At 50.0% G+C, this 19,954-nt stretch overlaps 1 protein-coding gene across 5 annotated transcripts in view; it reads left to right on the plus strand.

The window, feature by feature from the left end:
* PLXNA4 (plexin A4) overlaps positions 1–19,954 on the plus strand; it is a 373,377-nt gene that overhangs the window by 36,914 nt on the left and 316,509 nt on the right. Inside the window, exon 3 of one of the 5 annotated variants that reach the window (XM_032643655.1) lies at positions 17,782–17,796. The exons of the other annotated variants lie outside the window; for them this stretch is intronic. Coding sequence (XP_032499546.1) covers positions 17,782–17,796 — 15 coding nt within the window. The remainder of the gene's footprint in view (positions 1–17,781; positions 17,797–19,954) is intronic. 5 annotated transcript variants of the gene reach the window in all.

Consider the following 19,954-nt stretch of genomic DNA (forward strand, 5'->3'; position numbering starts at 1 on the left):
CCAGGTATACCCAGGGAGGCAGCCAAAGAGCCAGTTGGAGGCTGGGTGTACATGAGCATGTGAGAGCCGTGTGTAATTACCTCTGATGGCGTTAGAGGGGACAGGTGTTTCATTAAGTTTGAGAGATTTGGAACATTTTAACCCTACCATGGTGGGATGCTGGCATTCCAAAGTGAGCTAGCAAGGATCCCACTGCCAAGAAGCTGTATGTCTCAGCAGTGCTGTCATCCAGGGATGGCATATTTGGCCACTTGGACACCACTGTCCTAGATGATGAGCTTATTTAAAATATTAGAAAGACTCGGAAACAATATACTCCCCCACCACTTATGAATGCTCTTGTGGGCCATCACGGGAATAGACTGGAAGTCTGGTCCCTGGTTCACTGCTTTGACATTTTGTGATCTTGGGCAGTAACCTTGGCCTCCGTGTGTGTTAATTTCCCCAGTGTCTTTTGAAAGCCAGAAAACGAGCTGGTGAAGCAGACCTTTGAGGAAGCCCTCGAAGAAAGCAGCCTGGGAGTGGACCAGTTTTCCGAGCCCAGGATTGGTGGACCAGGTTGGCCGAAGCAGGGTAGTAATGAGGCCAAGGTCTTTCACGTGCCCCCCTACAGGGGGACAGCAAACAACTCTGGCTGGTGGCCTCAGGCAGAACCCTGAGCTCTTGCCTAGTGGGTCACCTTGACCACAAAAGTGTGTGACTGATGCAGCTCTGCAAAAATAATGCAAGCCCCATGCCCTCCCCATTGTAGGCCGTGAGCCTCACACCTCTTTTGGCCCAAGACCAGCCACTCTGCAAAGCTAGGGGAATGGCTCCAGGGAGTGTGGCTGGGAGCTCCTTCTCTTGTGTGGTTACTTATGAATCAGGAGACAAGCGAGCAGGCAGGAGAATCAGGGCCTGTGGACCCCGACCCTTTCCCCATCAGGATCTTCCCCTGCCAGGAACTTCTCGGGCTGTCTTGCAGCTTTCCCATGTGTGAAACAAGTGGTAGGTGGTATTACCTGATGGGGCTCTTTAGGGAGTTGCTAATGGCTACTATGGCCAGCTCAGGGGGCCGGGGGTGACAGTGCAAGTTTCTCTAAGAGGCTACAACGCATTCCAGGCAGGTGACATCCCCGCCCTCCCCGGAAGTCTCCTACTCAGAAAACTGAGAATTTGTGAGCAGATGACTGCATCCAGGACCATACTCTTTTAGGCTTCTTGAGAATTGGCTTGGCAGTTTGACTTTATGAAAAGAGTGCAGAAAATGTTTACGAAACTACTGAAGGAGGGAAATGCAGGGGTCGGGGAAAGGAAAAGATGGAAGAGGTGGCAATGGGGTGAATGCCCCACAGGAGGGCGTTGCGCCTAGAGAAGATTGCTGTTCGGGTGCTGTTCACATCCTGCTGCCACGCTGGGAGCCTGAGTTACGCACCCCATGCTCCTCAGTTAGTGGGGCTGAACCCAGCACAGGGGGGATTTATTGTCTGGCCAGCACTTAGTGCGTGCTTGCTAAGCGTGGATGTTGCTCTGGTAACGTGCACATATTGATTAATTCAATCCTCAGGACTGCCCTACAGAGCAGACGTGCTTGTTATTGCCAAGGACATGAGGAAACTGAGGCCCAGAGAGGCTCAGTGGCTAACCCAAGACAACGCGATTAAAGCCGTGGAGGCGGGATCCCAATGCAGACTCCTCAGAGCCCATGCTCGTGCCCATCACGCTTTATTGGTCTCAGGCTGAGCACACCGTGGTCATCCATGATGCCTGCAGCCTCCCAGAAATATCAGATGGTACCCTCTGCTTCGTATCTGTCCCTCAGACTGAAACAGGCCCTCTCTCTTGCATCCTCCTTGCCCGGAGATCTTTGGTAGCTAAGCAGTGATGGATGACTTCTCCCTGCCTATCTGGTTGATGGCTTCAGTATTTCCATGTCCCAGGGAGAGAGGCGGAGCCACGTGGCTCCCACCGGCTGACCTCCTGATGTTTCCCAAGTTGAAGCCCAGCCCCCGGCCGTGGGGGCACCCGGGACGGTGGCCTGTCATTGCTCGTGTGCTTTCTACTCCCTTTGAAAGGGATGCTCTCTGGCTCTAAGCTGGCATCTCTGCTTCCCGAGCCTCCTCTTTTTCCAAAAATGTGCATTTCTAAGGAAGCAGATGGGCTTACGGGGGCTCTTCCAGCCCCTCTCTCCTCCAGCTCCACAGGGAGTTTTCTCCTCCTGGTTTTTCTGCTTTCTTTCCTTCCCCCAAACCTTCTGCCCATGTCCCTTTCAAGTCTGTGAGAGCACTTTGCTCATTTGGGCTCATTGGCCTGAGCTGACACCCCTGGTGGCCATGGTCCTGGTACCACAGCACAGGAGAGAGGAAGAAGGGCTTTTTCTGTGAATGAGACAATTCCTTGTCCTCAGGCTCAGTAGCCACAGGTCCAGGGAAATTCTGGATGGTGTTACTGTTGGACTACATTTTCTCACTTAGAAAACACTGTCATAATTTGGGTGGGGGAAGAGGCCCTTAGGTGACTTTGCTCCAGTCCAAGCACCAAGATCCTCTTTCCTAGGCTTCTTACGAAACTTTAGAGCAAAGGTTTTGAAGCATTTTAGAGAACTTTTTCTTTGAATAAAACCTCATAAGGAAGTCAAACATAAAATATAAAAGTCAGGTCAGGTTGAAGTTGGCAGGGTAGGTGAGGGGAAGAGGGACGTGATTTCAGAGCTCACCTTTTTGTCTTCCCACTGGCCCCCAAGACTCCTAGGACACCTCATGGATTGCAGGAAGCCCTACAGAGTACAACAGGGCGCTCCCATCCCACTCAGTTGCCTTGTGGGTGGTCTGGACTGAATGATGAAATTGTCCTAGTGTCTGGGCTGTGTCCTGTGTCCCCTGGGTGGACCTCTGGAGAATGGGGGAGGCATGTGTGCGAGGGGATGAAAAGAGGGAGGGGAACTTCCACTGATTCACCGTCACACCCTCGCAGTAGATGGTGCCTGGGCTCGCTGGGGCTGCGTCGGGCTCTGAGTGACTTACAGGGAAGCCAGCCCTCGAGAAATGTCCTGAATGTGATTGGGGCATCGTCTCTCTCAGCTGCATGCCTCAGGGTTATGAGGACAATGGCTGTTGGCCAGGCCACCTTTGTCTTGAGGGTGAGATGTTTCCATCTGAGAAACATCCTTGAAGACAGGTGCTGGCCCGCATGCCAGGTCAGGAATGGTGTCTACTGAGCTTGTGCGACAGAGTATCTGAGCTACTAGTGTTCTTTTAACCCTGTTGAGAACGGTGGGGCTAACTCGGGGCAATTTTCATTTTGGTAATCAGTAAGAGTTGTGTTGGCAAGTGTCACCTGCATCACTACCACCACCAGATACTTAGCGACCTCCTCTAAAATTTGTGTCCCGTGTTACAATTTGCAAAGCCCTTTCATATGTTACCACATTTAAGTGGTGCACACACACCTGTTAGCGGCAGGGTGGGGACTCAACCATCACATCTCCGATTCCGAGTCCAATGCCATTTTCACTCTTCCACAGGTGCCTTCAGTGGGCACACCTGGCGGCTCAGGTCAGAAGAGGAGCAAGGTGCAGAAAGGCGAGATGAATTAAGGAATTCTAGCAGGTTCTCTGCAATCCCCTCCAACATCTCCCCTCATATTCCTGCCTGCCTCCCCCTCCTTCCTAGGTGAGACGGACCTGGGCTCTTCCCAAGCACATCCCCATTGTTATTCTCCGCATCTCACACCACGTGTATTGCTATTTTTATCCTGTACTAGAAACTATCGAGTGGGGGAGAAATGTTAATTGGTATTATTACAGCAAACTGTGTCCTAGTAACATGGCAATTCAGAGGTAAGCTCTCCCCTCCCCTCCCCTGCCTTTTGGGCAAAGATAGGGGATTTTATTCATTTGGCTAACAGCCAGCATGGTTTCTGTAGCTGCTGCTGAGCCTGTGTGGGGACGGATTCAGGACTCTGGCATCTATCGGCCAGGCTGCCGGGCCTCCGCGGCGTGGTTAGTTTATGCAGGAAGGACTCGAGGGTGGGTGGAGTTGTGATGAATTTGGTTCTGTTTTGTCCCCTGAAACTAGACTGGAGGGATAGTCTTTCTGCTCAGGAAGCTCTCATGGGGTGTGGCTTGCAGGGTCTGGGGGCAAGAATCTGGGACATTTGTATTCGAGGTCCAGCTGAATGTAAATTGTGTCCTCCTAAGCCAGAGCAAAGAAGGAACCGATTAGAAAAGAATGGCAATGAAGTCAGACAAGTTTTGCTCAACTTCCAGAAGAAAGGAAAGAAAGGGGATTCAAAAAAACAGGCTGTCCGCTGGCTGCCAGGGTTCAAACCCTGACAGCTTTCCTTCCCAGCCATAGGACCTCAAGCGAGTCTCTCCTCCTTTCCGGCCTCAGTTTCCTCATCTGTAAAAGGGGTGGGGGGGCTAGTGAAGTGTGCCCCGCTGGGCTGCTGTGAGGATTAAAGCACATGGCACAAAACACATAGTAAGGACTCTGAAAAGTAAAGCTTTCATGGTGAATTTTTTCTCAGGTGCCCTGAAACTCCTGCGGGCTAAGGGTGTAGGAAGGCAGCGGGAGATGGAAAACCCAGATTCCAGCCCAGTGGTGTCCGCTGATTGCTCAAACCCACCCACGTGGATAATATCTTCCACCTCCTCTTGGTCCCCCCTTCTCTGCGGTGGGAAGAATAATCAGGTTGATTTCATGGCACCCTAAAACTTACTTTTTATAGTCCTCATTGCTTTTTAAAAATTATTCCAGCAGTCTATATTGTTTGTGGAAAATGTAGAAAAAGAATAAACAAGAAAAATGAAAAATCACCTGAAATCTTACCACCTTCAGAAAATGACTACTGACACAAGAGTGGATTCTTGTGTGTTTTTTTCTGTAAACATGTACCTTAAATATACGCATAGTTGAGATAACATGACATATATAATATATACACATTTTTATATCGTGCTTTTCCCCACTTTTCATTGTGAAGATATCCCCAGGTGATTAAATATCCTTCAAGCGTGATTTTTAATGACAGCCTAATATTTTGTAATGCAGTCTTTGCTCTTCTGTTCTGTATCTTTAGGCTTTCTGGCTTCCTTTTTAATGCATTTATTTCCTGTTTCCTTTTTATCTGTTAATTTTTGCTCTGTGGATTGGATTTTCTCTGCCTTCCTTCCCTCTGGTGATTTGGAAAATATTCACCCTATTTGAACTTAATAGCGATTACCCTTAGGCTTTTGAAAGCGTATTTAAAGCCCATAAGCATCAAAGTTAAGAATTAAACAGTATGGTTTTATGTCCTTCCCCTCCCCCAACTTTCCAGTTTTCACTAATATGACCTAGGTTTTGAGACTCATACTAATATTTTTACATTATGATCATTTCAGTATTCATTCATCCCTTTCAAACATTGTTTTTGGCATTTCCACTATTGAATCATTGAAATTACACTTAAGTATTTAGATAGCTTGAACAGCTATTCATTGCTCAAGGGTCTGTCACCCTGCAGATTCCCCACCTATGGGTTCTTAATTTTGATAGGTCTTTTGGTAGATCAGCATTAGCCTTTAAGACATTTTTTTTTTTTTCATGAAGGGAATACTGGTAATGTGATTTTTAAGCCCTTGAATGTCTTGAGAGTGTCATTCTGTTGACCTTACGTGTAAATGGCAACTTGGTTGAGTATTTTTCTTTCCTCAAAGTTGTTGAAATTACTTCCTTGTCTCTGAGCAATGAACACAGGAGAGAAGCCCAAGGCCAATTGGATTTTGATTGCTTTGTAGGTTTTTTCCTTTTACTTGTCTAAAGGTTTATAGAATGTTCTCTAGATACCAAAGAAGTGTTTCAGGATATACACGTTGATCTCATTTCTTTTGCCTTATATTTCAATATACTCTTTCAACTTGCAGCCTCAAATTTTCAGCTCAGGAAAGTTGATAATGATAATTGTTTGCATATATATGTTAGGTCTCCTGGTTGTGTTGTCCAGGTCTCATTTTTTTCCCCCTTACTATCATCCAAGTTCTGGGAAAGCTTTTCAAGTGTATCTCTACTTCTTTAACTTGATTGTTTGCAGTATGCTTTCTGCTGCTTTCAGTGAGGTTTTAACTTGGGCCCTTCATCTAAACTTGCCTGACCTGAGCTCTTCCCTTCTAGACCAGAAGTGGAGGACAAAGTACAGCTGAAGTCTAGATCTGTCCCCTGCATATTGTCTACTGGTTTGGGGAGCCAGGTTGAGTAGTTGCGGAAATTGAATGGTTGCCAAAGAGACCATGTGGCCCTCAAAGCCATCACTATTTGCTCTCTGGTCCTTTAAAGGAAAAGTTTGCTGACCCCTGCTCTAGATACTACTTACTTTGATTTTTTTCAGACCAAAGTCCTCTTGAATCTTCCTGAAAATCAAATAAGAAAATTTCCCAAGCATTCTCTTTCTCTCTTTTCTCTCATAGCAAATCTCTCTCATGGGAAGATATTTCTTATCAGTCATCGTTTTTTATTTTTATTTATATTCTTTCTGTGTATTTTTTCTGTTTGTCCAGCCTTACAAAGGGAGGTTGTGTGGGCAGGTATGATGGGTCTACAAGAGAGCGATGTAGGCTTCGTTCTGAAATGTTTAGGTTTCCAATACCTCTCTCTCTCTCCTTCTCAATCTCTCTCTCTCTGTGTTTTTCACTGAAAAACCAAATTCACCCTCATGGTGAGTGATATGTGAGATTAGCAGAGGGTAGGATTCATTCTTCCCATTTTATGCAGTAAAGGAAGGAAAGAGAGAAACCCAGGCACAGGGAAGCTTTGACAAGATATACACAATTTTGAGTTTAAACACTGCCTTCTTGCTTTGAAGCCCCCAATCTACTGCTAAGGTGGCAGCCCACCTCCAGGTGTCCTGACTTCATTTGGCTTCACCTTGGTGAAACCTCACCCAGGGCCCTTTGACACCTGAAGCTCTCGAAGGCTACAAAGCTCTCATGCCAGGGGTGGACTTGATGGAGACCCAGGAGGGAGGGGTGGCCATGCAGCTATTTTTGAAAATATTTGGCGAATTCACGATTTGAATTCTTTTTATGTTGTACACGAACTGTACATAATCATAAGTATTCTCGCCCTTGGCTGCCATCTTGGAATTCCCACACCTGGACTTTCAGAAGCAGAAGGTGAGAATGTTTACCTGCACAAAGCTGGGTATATTTGCAAACTAACATAAAATATTGTGTGAGGGTGGTACCCCTCCACCGTGCGTATCCTCAGAGGCTGGCAGAGTGACTGTATTGCATGCGTGTGTGACCCTCAGAGGGGGAAGGGGGCAGAGAAGGGGCAGGGTGTGGGCTCATTTCTTTGTACAAACGTGAGTTTGAAAATCAGGCATATTTGCAATTTAGTCAACTCTAATTATCTGTACTTCTGGAAGGGAGACGGTGATGCGGATAACTGCAACCAGCAAATAATTGAAAAATGATTCCCACTTTGTTCTGGGATAGTTTATATTAACTGTGGAGGAGCCTCCCACGTCACGTCAGGCTCCCCACCACCCCACTCCCACGGGTCTACCCTCTGCTCTGTGCTAGCTTAGGCTGGTGGTAAAACAAGCCCAGATTTTCCAACACGCTGACCATTGGCCCGAATGTCTGGAGGGAGTGGAACTATGAATTGAAAATTGCCAAGGGGAATAAGGCCACACAAAACCTTGGGACTGGACCCCCATCCGTCTTCCTCCCGTGGCATCACTAACACCCTCTTGGGCCTCACCTGAAAGAATCTTACAAAATCAAATTTACTGTAGCCCACTTACTGCTCTTCACTCTGTCCCTGGCTTTCCTCTCCGTACTGCCGAGGAAATATGATTGGTCCACTTCACGTTTGCTGCCCTTCAGTTTGTTTCCAGTGTCTCTCTCTCTTTTTTTTTTTTTTTTTTTTTGCGGTACGCGGGCCTCTCACTGTTGTGGCCTCTCCCGTTGTGGAGCACAGGCTCCGGGTGCGCAGGCTCAGCGGCCAGGGAAGCCCCTAGTGTCTCTTGAATGATAGATTATAACCAAGGAGGTTGAATTTCAGATAGGAAAAGAAGGTGGGGAATCTTTTCCTAAACAAAAAGTCATATTAGTGTTAAAAACAAGATCTTAACTTAAATTCTTGCCCTGTGCTTTTCCATGCAATGTTTAAATTCGGGATTCTGTCCCAGAAGGCTGGGAATTTGCTCCCAAAGTCACTATCTTTGTTCAGATGAACAGCCCAAAGGGTCCAAGAGCCTCGTGGCTGGATGGCAGGAGGCAGGTAGAAGCTGGGCTGCGCTCTGGCTTGGTTATACCGTGTGAGTGGACCTGCCTCCCCCAGGCCCACGGAGACGTATGCGTTCGTGCTTACTAAGCTGCATGTTTCGGGGCTGTAAGTGCATCCCATGTCCCCACAATATATGGAATGAAAGGAAAATGAGGGATTTGCACGTTGCAGGGATGTAATTATGGTAATAAGCAGACCTTGTTGGCTGTGTGTCCTGTTCAGCAGCAGCTTGGGGAGTGGAGGGGCTTGGTGGGGGAACCATTTCCCAACTTGGGTTTCTTGGGTGACTTTTTACTGAACTGTCATATTCATACAGGAAAGGGCGAACCTCCTAAGTGTATGCCTCGGTGAGTTTTCACTCACAGGACTCCTCCATGTACCCAAATCAAGAAACAAAACAGTCCCCATTTCCCATAACCCCCTAACCCCATTCCGGTCACCGCCCCTACCCTCTCGAGGGCAGCTACCCTCTGAACCTCTCACAGCGTAGATTAGATTCTCTGGTTTTGTACTTTATACAAATGGAATCACGCGGCACCCACTGTCTCGTGTCTGTTCCTTTTGCTCTCTTTCATGTTTATGACATTGATCCCTATCACTGCAGTTTGCTCATTTTTGTGTTTGTATAGCATTCCTTTGTGGGACTATACTAAAATTTATTTTTCTGTTTTATCATTGATGAGCATTTGAATGGTTTCCCATTTTTGCCTTTTATGAAGAGTGCTGTTCTTAAAACTCTTGTGTATGTCTTCTGGAAACCATACATCCACACTTCTACTGCTGATGTACCTGGGAGGGAAATTGCTGGGCCGTTGCCTGTATGAATTCAGCTTTAGTAGAAAATGCCAAAGATAGACTAGATGTTTTTAAAGGGCTTCTTAGTTGTGGGAGGCTGGTTAACATCCTCACCAGAAAATAGCAGAAAGGAGGTAGCTTTGCTTTTTCAGACGGTACAGTGTAGTGGTTTTGGAGGGAGATAGACCTGGGTATATGAGTTCAACATTGAGTGTCCACTGTGTTAAGTGACAGTCTGTATTAGTTTCCGAGGGCTGCTGTAACAAGTTACCGCAAAGTTGGTGCTTAAAACAACACAGACTTATTCTCTTGCAGTTCTGGAGGTCAGAAGTCCAAAATGGGTCTCAGTGAGTAGAAGTCAAGGTGTCAGCAAGACTGTGGTCCCTCCAGAGGCTCTAAAGGAGAGTCCATTTCCGTCTCCTTGCCTTTTCCGGGTTCTAGAGCTGCATTTCTTGGCTCACAGCTCCTCCCTCCACCTTCAAGGCCAGCAGCGTAGCAGCTTTAAGTCTCTGTTCTGTCTTCACATTGCCTGCTCCTCTCTGTAGCCAAAGCTCTCTCCACCAGCCTCTTATAAGGACACTTGTTATTGCATTTAGGACCCACCCACCCACATAACCCAGGAGAGTCTCCCTATCTTAAGATCCTTAACTCAATCACATCTGCAAAGTCTCTTCTGCTATGTAAGGTAAGTCCCAGGTTCCAGGGATAAGGGCCTGGATGTTTTTGGGAGCCGTGACTCAGCCTTGTCTCTTGATTTTCACCATGTCACCCATAACACCCACCTTCATAAAGCATTGTCACCCTACCTCACAGGGTTGCCGAATTGTTCTGCTGCTCTCTGTGATTCTTGTTGTGTTGTGGGGAAAGATCACTGGCTGGGACCAGAGAAGTATATTTAAAGGATAGATGATGATTTGTTTCATCAGATTGTTAATTTATCTCCAGTGGTAACAAAGACTGTCAAACGGATAGGAAGGAAAATATCAAAATACAAGACACCCGAAGTGCAATGTGGGATCTTGGATCGGGTCCTGGAACAGAAAATGCACATTCGTAGAAAACTGGTGAAATCCAAATATAAGCCTATAGTTTAGCCAATTTTGTCTTAGGAATTGTGCCGTGGTTCTCTAAGATATTAGCGTTAGGGGAAGCAAGGTGAAGGATTTACAGGAACTCTCTGCATTACCTTTACAGCTCTTCTGTAAATCTAGAATGACTTCAAAGTAGAAAGTTAAAAAAAAAAATGGGGGGCACTCAGGTACCAGTGGAAAAGCTCCAGATTCCATCTGTTTATGTGACATGAGAGACAGGGGCCATTGTTGGCGGAATGAATGTAGAGATCCAAACAGTAGTGATGAAGTTTAAAACATATGTAACCATTTAAGTGTAAATGGAGATTGGCGGGGTGTGCGACAAATAAGATGGCGTTTGTTATTTTGGTGGAAGCATATGGGTCATCTCCAGTCCCACCCAAGGCTCCCTGGGGGAGCGGGGCTGAGGGTGGTCCTCGGGTGTGAATGGAGAGGAAGTCCTGCCCTCGGTCTCTGATTGATTCATCAGCTCCTCTCGGCCCTCCCCCCGGCCCTTCTCCCCTCTCTTCCTGGCCCCATCACGAGCTCAGTCTAAGGGCTCCCCAGTGGCCAGCCACCTCACAGCTGAGTTGTTATCTTGCCATCACACACTTATCTGGGCACGGTTAGAGCTTCCTAATAAAATTTGTCACCGACTGTAATCCCATCACTGTCCAGACCCGATTGATTAGCCCCTCTGGTTGATTTGGCTTTGCTGTGCACCTCCAGCCTCTTCCGAGGAAGTTGGCAGAGAGAGGAGTTCAGAGAGAGCTCTTGGCCCTATAAAAAGAGAACAGAGAAGAAGCAAACCAGGGCCACCAACTACTTGTACAATAATTAGATACAAATGGCTCAGCCCCACTCCTGCCACCCGGTCAGCCCTACTTCAGGCCGCCAGGGCCAGAAGCGGGAGAGGGGCTGCCTTCTCTCGTGGTGCCGGAAGCTGCAGACTGGCCTCGCCTCCGCGCTCCTGACTGCTCTGCGTGCTGCCCGCACTTGTCCTCGGTCTCCTGAGATGGAGAGAGGGGATGATGAGGCGGGGCGGAGGCGGGAGCTTCTAGTCCGCTTCCTGGGAGCCACGCCACTACACCCCACACTGGCTGTGGACTGTCTGGGCCACACCCCCGCCCCCTCCGCCAGGCTCCGCGGAGTGTCCTAGAGGGCTCCTGTGACTGTATAACTCTCTCCACAGCTGCGTGCTTGACGCACAGCCCGGAAGCCCAGAGAGAGAGAGTATGTGGAGAATGCAAAGGGGGGCTCCTGTGAGGCGCACCTTCACTCAGCAGCTAGCTTGCGGTGCCCCCCAAAGCTGTACAGACTGTGACTGGTGCGGGTGTGCAGGTGTCTGTGGGAGTGCGCTGGGATTTGCCGCGACTCTAAGTGTCCATGCAAACGGCCAGCCCCCTCAGCTGTGTGTGTGTGTGTGTGTGTGTGTGTGTGTGTGTGTGTGTGTGGTGCACACACCGGCACACTTGCTCTGCGCCGGCCCTTTCTCCCTTCTCTCCAGCTCTGCTTTGCTGCACAGCTGCCACCTGCCTCCCTTCCGCTCCCTCTGCGCCATCCTGGGCGCCAGCTGCCCCTCCCGGCTCCTGACGCGACCCTGTTCTCTGTGAGTCTCCCTTTATCTCTGGACGTCTCCTTCCTCAGCCGTCAGGGCTTCGTGCTCTCTCTTCGGGCACCTGCCGGGCAGGAGGTAAACACCAGAATGACCGGAGTAGGTTCCGGCCGCGCAGGTGCGGGGAGCCCAGGCGAGGCCGGAGGCTGGAGGCGGTGCTGCCCCTCGGAGCCCCCCGTCCCCCTGCGGTCGTGGGCCCTCCGTGGTTGAGAGGTGGCACCCCTGCAACCTCCAGGCCCCGCCCAGGGCCAGGGTGCGGGGCCCCCGCTCTGCCGGCCAGCATCAGGCCCAGTGGGGCTGCGGCAGGCGCTGTGGGAAGGCGGACAGCTCACGGTGGGGACAGAAGGGGGTGGCCATAACACAGGACCATAAACTCCATGGCTTACACAACAGAGGTTTATTGTCGCATGATTCTGGAGGCTGGAAGTCCAAGATTAAGGGGTCGGCAGGGTTGGATCCTTCTGAGACTTGTCTCCTTGGCTGGTGGATGTCTGTTTGTCTTCTCATGGCCTTCCCTACGCACCTGTCTGTGACCATATTTCCTCTTCTTATAGGGATGTCAGCCATACTGGATTAAGGCCCACCCTAATGACCTCATTTTAATTTAATTACCTTTTAAAGACCTTATCTCCAAACACAGCCTGAGGTGCTGTGGTGAGGACGTCAACATACGAATTTTAGGGGACACCGTTCAGCCCATAACAAGGTCGTCTCTGCCTGGTCTCTGCAGGGCCGTTTCCCAGCGGCTCTGGCTAGAGCCAGGACATGCCCTTCGCAGGACCCGAGCTCTTTCTCTTGCATGGCAGATGAGGCAGCTTTCGGTTTTGTGGCTTTGCAAATTCATTGCAGATGAAATGGAGGGTTTGGAGGGGGGCTGTGCTTTTAATAATTTTGGAGGAGGAGAAGGCAATGCAACGTAGTGGCACGAACAGGAACTTTGGGAGGAGACAGTAGTCGTGTGGCCTCGATCAAATAACTTCGCCCCTCTGTGCATGTTTTCCTATCCACACCACGGGGCTGTGTGAGGATTAAGTAGGATCCTGTGTGTGAAATGCCCAGGCACACAGTAGGTGCTCAGCACCTGCTTCCTTCACTTTCAGTTTCAGTACTGATGCCACTGCCACCCTGCAGACAGGACAGTGTGGTGATGACAGACACCCTGCACCCAGTGGGCTACTTGTCACATACCTGCTGTTCACACAAAGGAGCTGGGACAAGGGTCTGCTGAGTGCTCGGGGCAAACCAAATTCTGCTGCTTCTGAAAAAACCACACCCGAATGTCATTTCTGCGGATGCGGTCAAAGACAAATCTCTGTACATAAAGTGGTTATATTTTCATTGAAAGCAATGTCCAGCCTCATGGGGTGGTTTGAACACAAACTTTGAAAAAACTCACTGGGGGCAAAGGATAGAACCCAAAAACGTGCAAGCTCAGCGGCCATGGCTCATGGGCCCAGCCGCTCCACGGCATGTGGGATCTTCCCGGACCGGGGCACGAACCCGTGTCCCCTGCATCGATAGGCGGACTCTCAACCACTGCGCCACCAGGGAAGCCCAGAGTGGTTCTTAAACTTGAATGTAATTCAGAATCACCCGGGAGGCTGGTCAACACACAGATTGCCGGGCCCCAGTTTCTGATTCAATAGACCCAGAGTATGGCCTGAGAAGTTGAATTTCTAGCAAGTTCCCAGGAAATGCTGGCGCTGCTGGTCCAGGGACTGCACGCAGAGGAGCAGTACCCCACAGCATTAGTCCCTGTTAAGGTCTGTATCACCTTTTTCCCTCCAGCCTGTCCTGTCTTTGCTGTCGTCCTGTCTGCCTGATCTGATTTTCCTGCTCTTATCACGGGCATAGGGCAGGTTTGTTGAAACTGCTCCATCCTCTGCTGATTTACATAGGCTTTGCACCTGTTAGTGGGCAACTGTTTCTTTGGCCTTCTTCTCTTTTTTTCTCTTTTACTCTCTTTTTGTATTTGGGCCTCCAGGTACGTCATCGTGACCAAAGAGTAGACCTGACCCGGGGTACAGCTCCCTCAGTGATACCTGTGCTGACCCCAGTTAGGAGGAGTCAGATGCAAAAAGAGCATCATTCCCATCGCCATTCCTCATCTTCTGGACCCCCGTGTGCCCCTACCCCAGCACACCAATTCCCTGGCCCCAATTCCCTAATCACTTTGCCAGAGTAAATAATTGCTGGTGTGTGGTGACCCCAGGTCATAGCCAACGGAGGAATGTAATTAAGGCCTTCATTTCCGACCGTCTCGGGAGCTGTCTCCCAGCTGATACTTGTTCCTCTGGTCCCCTGCGCTGGTGCTTGTATCCTCCCGCCCCTTCCCCTCCTGAGGCCAGAGAGCTTGGGTCGGAATAGAGTAGCTCATGTGCAGATGCGGGTGTTGCCTTCCTTTGTGTCCTCCCTCGCACGGAGGGAGAGGGCAGAACATCCCCTTCCCGGGGGCTGGGAGCACAGCCTCTCATGCGACACCTCACAGTGTGTGCGTGCTCTTTCATGACCGTTTCCGGGAGGGATCTGAGCCCAGAAACTTGCTCTGTGCCGCATCTTTTTGGACTCCTCAGCACCACACGGCCACCATTGCTTTTCCAGCGTTAGACCATCTGATGACATTTTCCCCTTGTGTTTGGAGCCCTACTAATTCGTGCTTGCTGTGGATGGGCCTGGGTGAGCTGCCCTGGGTTGAGAAGGCCTGAAGGACTTGGAATGTGTCACGGTGGGTGGGACCCTAACATGGGAGGCAGAAGCCTTGCCTTTCACTCGTGCCTCTTCCATCTCTCCATCCATACTGATTTCCCTTTGTCTTAAATGCATGGTGCCTGGGTGCTTTGTTGGGGGAGATGATGACAGATAACTGCTTTTGACTTCTTTTGGAAACATTCCCCCTGGTCAAAGCAGGGGAAGAAAACATTTTCTTGCCTTTACGCTGATTCCTAAAGCTTAACCAGATTTGAGACAAAAATAAACCCATGACGACTCCAAGAGAAAGGCCAAGAATCACTTGTATGTCCTTCCAGCGTGCCTTTTTTGGAATGGCGGTGGGGGGAACTACTGGGGAAGAAAGAGGGCAGTCAGTGTTATGTAATGTTGTGGTGTCTGATGCCTGGAGCCTCATTTTGGAAGAAGGTCCAGTCTAACCCTGAGGGAAGCAGAAATTTTACTGATTTAAGAAAAGGAGGCTCATTGGCCGTCATCTCTAGGAAGGTCATTGCTGCAGTAAACTTGCACAGCCCACACGTTCTACCCCCGTGCCTGTGTGGACCCCAGCCTGGTATGCCTGGTCAGTTCCGGGCCACTGAGGCAGCTGAGGGGTGCAAGATTGCTCTCTCTGAGTGGGCCTGGCATGGCCTTCCCTTCCTGGCATCCCATTGGGCCCAGGAATCAAGCTCTCAGCTCCTTCTTCTCCTAGAAAGCTCTCCACGGGCAAAGATGTGTTCTTGACAGCTCACAGCCCACTGCCCTTTCCCCGCTGGACACATCAGGCACAGTTAACAGCAAAATGCAAGGGGGCCCAAAAAAGGAACGTCCTTTACTTGCTGGAGATCAGTGCAAGAGAGCCCTCTTTAAAAATTTTTGCGTGGGGGTAGGCTTCTCTGTGACTTAATGTTTGTGTTTAATGTCTACTCCCATGTGTCGGTAGATCCCCCACCTGTCGGAGGACCGGAACGGTCTGTCTTTTTAGACCCTACACTTCAGCCACCTCCTGAGCTGTTTAGCACGTCAGTTCAGGTTGGTGGAGGTGATGCTAACGGGGAAAGCACTGCCACTGCATCCAACTCCCTCCCTGTGGAAACCCCCGGAAACCTCAGGGTGGGGACACAAGGAGCCCAAGCAGACCTCAGCCGAAGGATGCGGAGGTAGGAGACAGCTGTCCTCCTCGCTGCTCACCAGGCGAGCACTTCCGGGCCAGTGTGGGTAAGGCACTGGCTGTGAAGGGTCAGCCCTGATTCCCTGTGGTCTGGGCTTCCTCCACCTGGCCTGTCACTTTCCTTCTGTACATGGTCTCCTGTAGGTATAGGAGCCAACCACCATTTAAAAGGAAGGGGGTGGGGGCTTCCCTGGTGGCACAGTGGTTGAGTGTCTGCCTGCCAATGCAGGGGACACGGGTTCGTGCCCTGGTCTGGGAAGATCCCACATGCCGCGGAGCGGCTGGGCCCGTGAGCCATGTCCGCTGAGCCTGCACGTTCGGAGCTTGTGCTCCGCAACGGGAGAGACCACGACAGTGAGAGGCCGCATAACGCAAAAAAAAAAAAAAAAAAAAAGGAAGGGGGTGGGTCCTGCTAATAAGGGCCTGCCCTGAATTAGCAACCAGGACCTTTGAGTTTGTACAATCCCTATTTGGAGGGATGGATACAGAAGAGAGTGTAATCCAGGAATTGTCTTCAGGCTTGAATCATCTTCTTTCTGAGGCCTCTAAGATTTGGCTCCTGCAGGGGTCCTGAGCCATGAAGCAAGAGGCCCAGGGACACATTTACCCACTTGGGCCTCTTTGGACCTCCAAATTGCCCAGAACAGCTCCAGGTCAGAATGGAACAGAGTCCTGACTCATGGACATGCCGAGAATACTCTGGAGGGGCGGGAAGGGTCCTAGCCTTTCTGGCCTCCCCAGTCGACTCCCATCCCTGCAGCTGCTGGTGGGGAACAGCCCTCCTCAGGAGCCAAGTGGTCGGAAGAGTCGGGGAGGGGGAGTGAGGTGAATGTGTCCACTTGTTGCTGATGGAGCAGGACTGAAATTAATGGGCTCCTGTTGCTCCCCCATTAATGCTGGCATCGGCGGTGTGTCAGGTTTCAGTCCTCTAGATGTCAGCCCCGGACGGACAAAGCTGCTCTCTTGTCCCGCCTAGTCTGTGCGGAGTCCTACCTGCTCCCCAGGAGGGGCACTTCCTTCCTTTTTGAAACCTTTTGGTGGGAACTCCTAGATGAGGAGAAGTATACAGAAGGCCCGGGCTTTGATGTGGTTGTTTCTGAGATCTACGGAAACTGCATTACATAACAGCATCATGTAGCTGCTTTGAGCACCAGGGAGAGCCTCCCGGACCTGCATCCCAGTCCCATCCCTTTTAGTAACTTACGGTGTGAGCCCGGGCCTCTTCTGTAGCCTCTATGATGTTAACTTGTTCACCTGTAATTTGGAGGGATCTCATGAAACAGTCCTCTTCCTTCCTGGAGGGGGGAAGGGATTTGAGAGATGAAAAAGAGGAGCTGGTGTCCAGGAAGGAAATGGACGATGTGAGTAAGAGAGGCATTTCACCTGGTGTCCTCAACCTGCAGTCACTGGCCTGGGGCCCCCAGCTGAGCTTCTGGAGGCTTATGAACCCTCTGAAGTCATCTGTGAGCACAGTGAGTGAGTGAGCACTTATCAGAGCCTTTGAGAAGATTCTCAGAGCTCTCTTGGCACCCACAAGGTGAACACCCACTGGTAGCTGTGGGTGGCAGCAGCCACTAGGTGGGGAGGGATGGGCCTCCCCTTAGAGGCAGCGTCTTGATCAGCAACTTAGCCCCTTGTCCTGGGGACCGAGGTTCACCTTGCTCCTGATTCTGGGTGAAGTTTGGGAAAGGCAGAGAAGCATGAGAAGTGGAGGCCCTCAGGTGTGACAGGGGAGTCAGAGAAGGACAGATTCCCAGCGAGGTGCATCCACACCCTTTGTGGGTACAGAGCTGGGCCTTGGAGACCAGGATATGTCCCTTCAGATCCCTGGGCACTCATTTCCCTGAAATGAATCAACTGTGGGAAAAACACTGATCAAGCAGGACGTTTTCGGGAAATGGCTTCTCTAGCTTCTGAACCACTTTGGATGTGGACCTTTGTTCCCTTGGCCTGACTGGACTTTGGGTTGCTCTTATCTGGGGATGTTCCCGGTACCTAGTTGAATATTATCAGGGACCAAGGTGGTAGCTTACTGAGAACCACAACCTCAAACTGAATGGCTCTTAACAAGAGACCAGAAGCCCAGGAAATGGTGAAGAAGGAAGACAGTCAACTGGGAAGATGGAAATGAGGTGGAGCCCCAGGCATGGGCTCAAGTGAAGCTCCAAGGTCAAGATCATGTATGACCTAGTGTCTGTCTGTCTAGCCAGCAGCTAACTTTCACCTCATTCGAAAAAAGGGCTCTGATAATAAGCCAGTGAGTGGTTTGTCACCAACTCAGTTCAATTCAAAGCAATTCAGTTAATACACCAAATATTTGTGAGTTACCTGTTGTGTCTTTAGTACCTTACCAGACACCGTCAAGGACATGTAAGAAATGAAAGGCACAGTCTCTGCTTTCGATGAGCTCATCAGTTCGCTGGGTAGAATAAACATTTATACGAGAAGAGCTGGAGAGAACCACGGCTAAGGCTTCATATAAACGTGCATCTAGAATTCCGTCTCTGGTCAAGTGCTGTTTGCTGGTTCTTGTATCTCCAACTCGTGGCTTTTGAGAAATGATAGAATCCAGGGTCTCATCTGTCTCTTCAGCTTTTCCCATTTTAGGTCTGAGAGCATGACCAGTGATAGTTTTTCTGGGAAGAAGTAACATCGATGCAGAGGGAATGAGCTTGTACCTGGTTAGATGAGAAGGAGGGATGATTGTTAGATTAAAGGTTGTTCTTTCCAAGAGAGAGTATGGATTCCTTGACTTGCCTCCATCCCTTCCATCTTACTCACCCTTTCTTTGACTTTGGCCTCTATGTAAGCTGACCACGTGACTGGGCACTCTCTTCAATAAACTCCTAGTTCTTCAGGGGAAAAAAATGTCCTGATTTATAGCATATGCCAATTTCTGTGATGTAACTGTTCCCACCATGATGAGCTCAAGCCACCAGTGGTTTAACAACCAGATCACAGAATCCCTAAAATTTAACAGTCGGCTGTCCTGAGCTTGTGCACCACTGCGAGTCCCCTCCCTGTTGAGCTGGTCACCACTGACCACTTCACAGAGCACTGGGTCCAGATCTTATTGGCAGAGTGGTGGCTTCCATAAAATACCAGGTTGGGTACCCACTGGGTAGCATCCCCTGGGGATGGGAATTTCAAGAAAGAAAATGTAGCTCCATTTAGTACCTAGTATCCCAACAGAATGATCAGAGATAGAAACTGAAAGTTGAGAGAGAGAGAGAGAGAGAGAGAGAGCGAGAGAAGGTCTTTGTGGCTGTTGGAGTTCTTAAACTTAGGAGAGAAGCTCATCTTTCTGAGCTATGCTGTGTGGCCTGGAAAGAAGACTGACTTAGATGACCTCTGAAGATTATTAAATCCATTTGTAGAAAACTTACATGAAGCCTTCTGATGGGTTAGGGATCAGGACCCCTCTGTTTTGTGTGTGTGTATGTTTGGTTGGTTGGTTGGTTTTTGCGGTACGCGGGCCTCTCACTGTTGTGGCCTCTCCCGTTGCGGAGCACAGGCTCCGGACGTGCAGGTTCAGCGGCCATGGCTCACGAGCCCAGCCGCTCCGCGGCATGTGGGATCTTCCCGGACCGGGGCACAAACCCGTGTCCCCTGCATCGGCAGGCGGACTCTCAACCACTGAGCCACCAGGGAAGCCCAGGACCCCTCTGTTTTCAAGATGGTATCCCGTCACCTTTGCACCCTTTTCACTGAGCCCATCTTCCTCATACCTTCTGATCCATTTTGCTCCAAGGTAATCCCCTTCATCATCGACAAGATGTCAAATTACCCAGGTCTGGTTGAAAACATCAGTACTTAAGAGGTCAAGGCTTACCTGGTCCTACCTCATAGGGATGTGCACTTCCTACAGTTTCCCCCCGCCTCCCCTCCACGTTGAGATCCCTGATGGGATCCCTGATGGGGTCTGAGAGGAGTGTGTGCCCATCCACTAGGAACGATGGGAACAGAGTCCAGGGGGCGCTGAGTCTTGGTGCCTGTGAGCAGGGAAGTGGGTGGGGGGAGAGGAGGTTCACGTCAGCTTCTCCAGGTGATGTGCTGTTCCATCCAGGCTCCTGTGGGAACCTGGCGAGCCGGCTGAAGGTCTCTAAGGCGAAATCAACCAGAAATGTCAGTCAGGCAGTGGAGCGGGGCTAGAAAAATCAATGCTGAATTCCAGATGCCAGGAGGGCAGGAGAGGGGGGACGAGAGGACAGAATGAGAGCATTTGTTTGCAATTCTAATATAACAAATCAACAGATCACTGGGCAAAGATGCCTAATGAAAATGCACATGGTGGATGTGGGCAGGCAGAGACAGGAAGGGAGGGTTGGAAAGTCCAGGCACGGGGCCT

Source organism: Phocoena sinus, chromosome 9 (assembly GCF_008692025.1).
Source record: "Phocoena sinus isolate mPhoSin1 chromosome 9, mPhoSin1.pri, whole genome shotgun sequence".
Lineage (NCBI taxonomy): Eukaryota > Metazoa > Chordata > Mammalia > Artiodactyla > Phocoenidae > Phocoena > Phocoena sinus.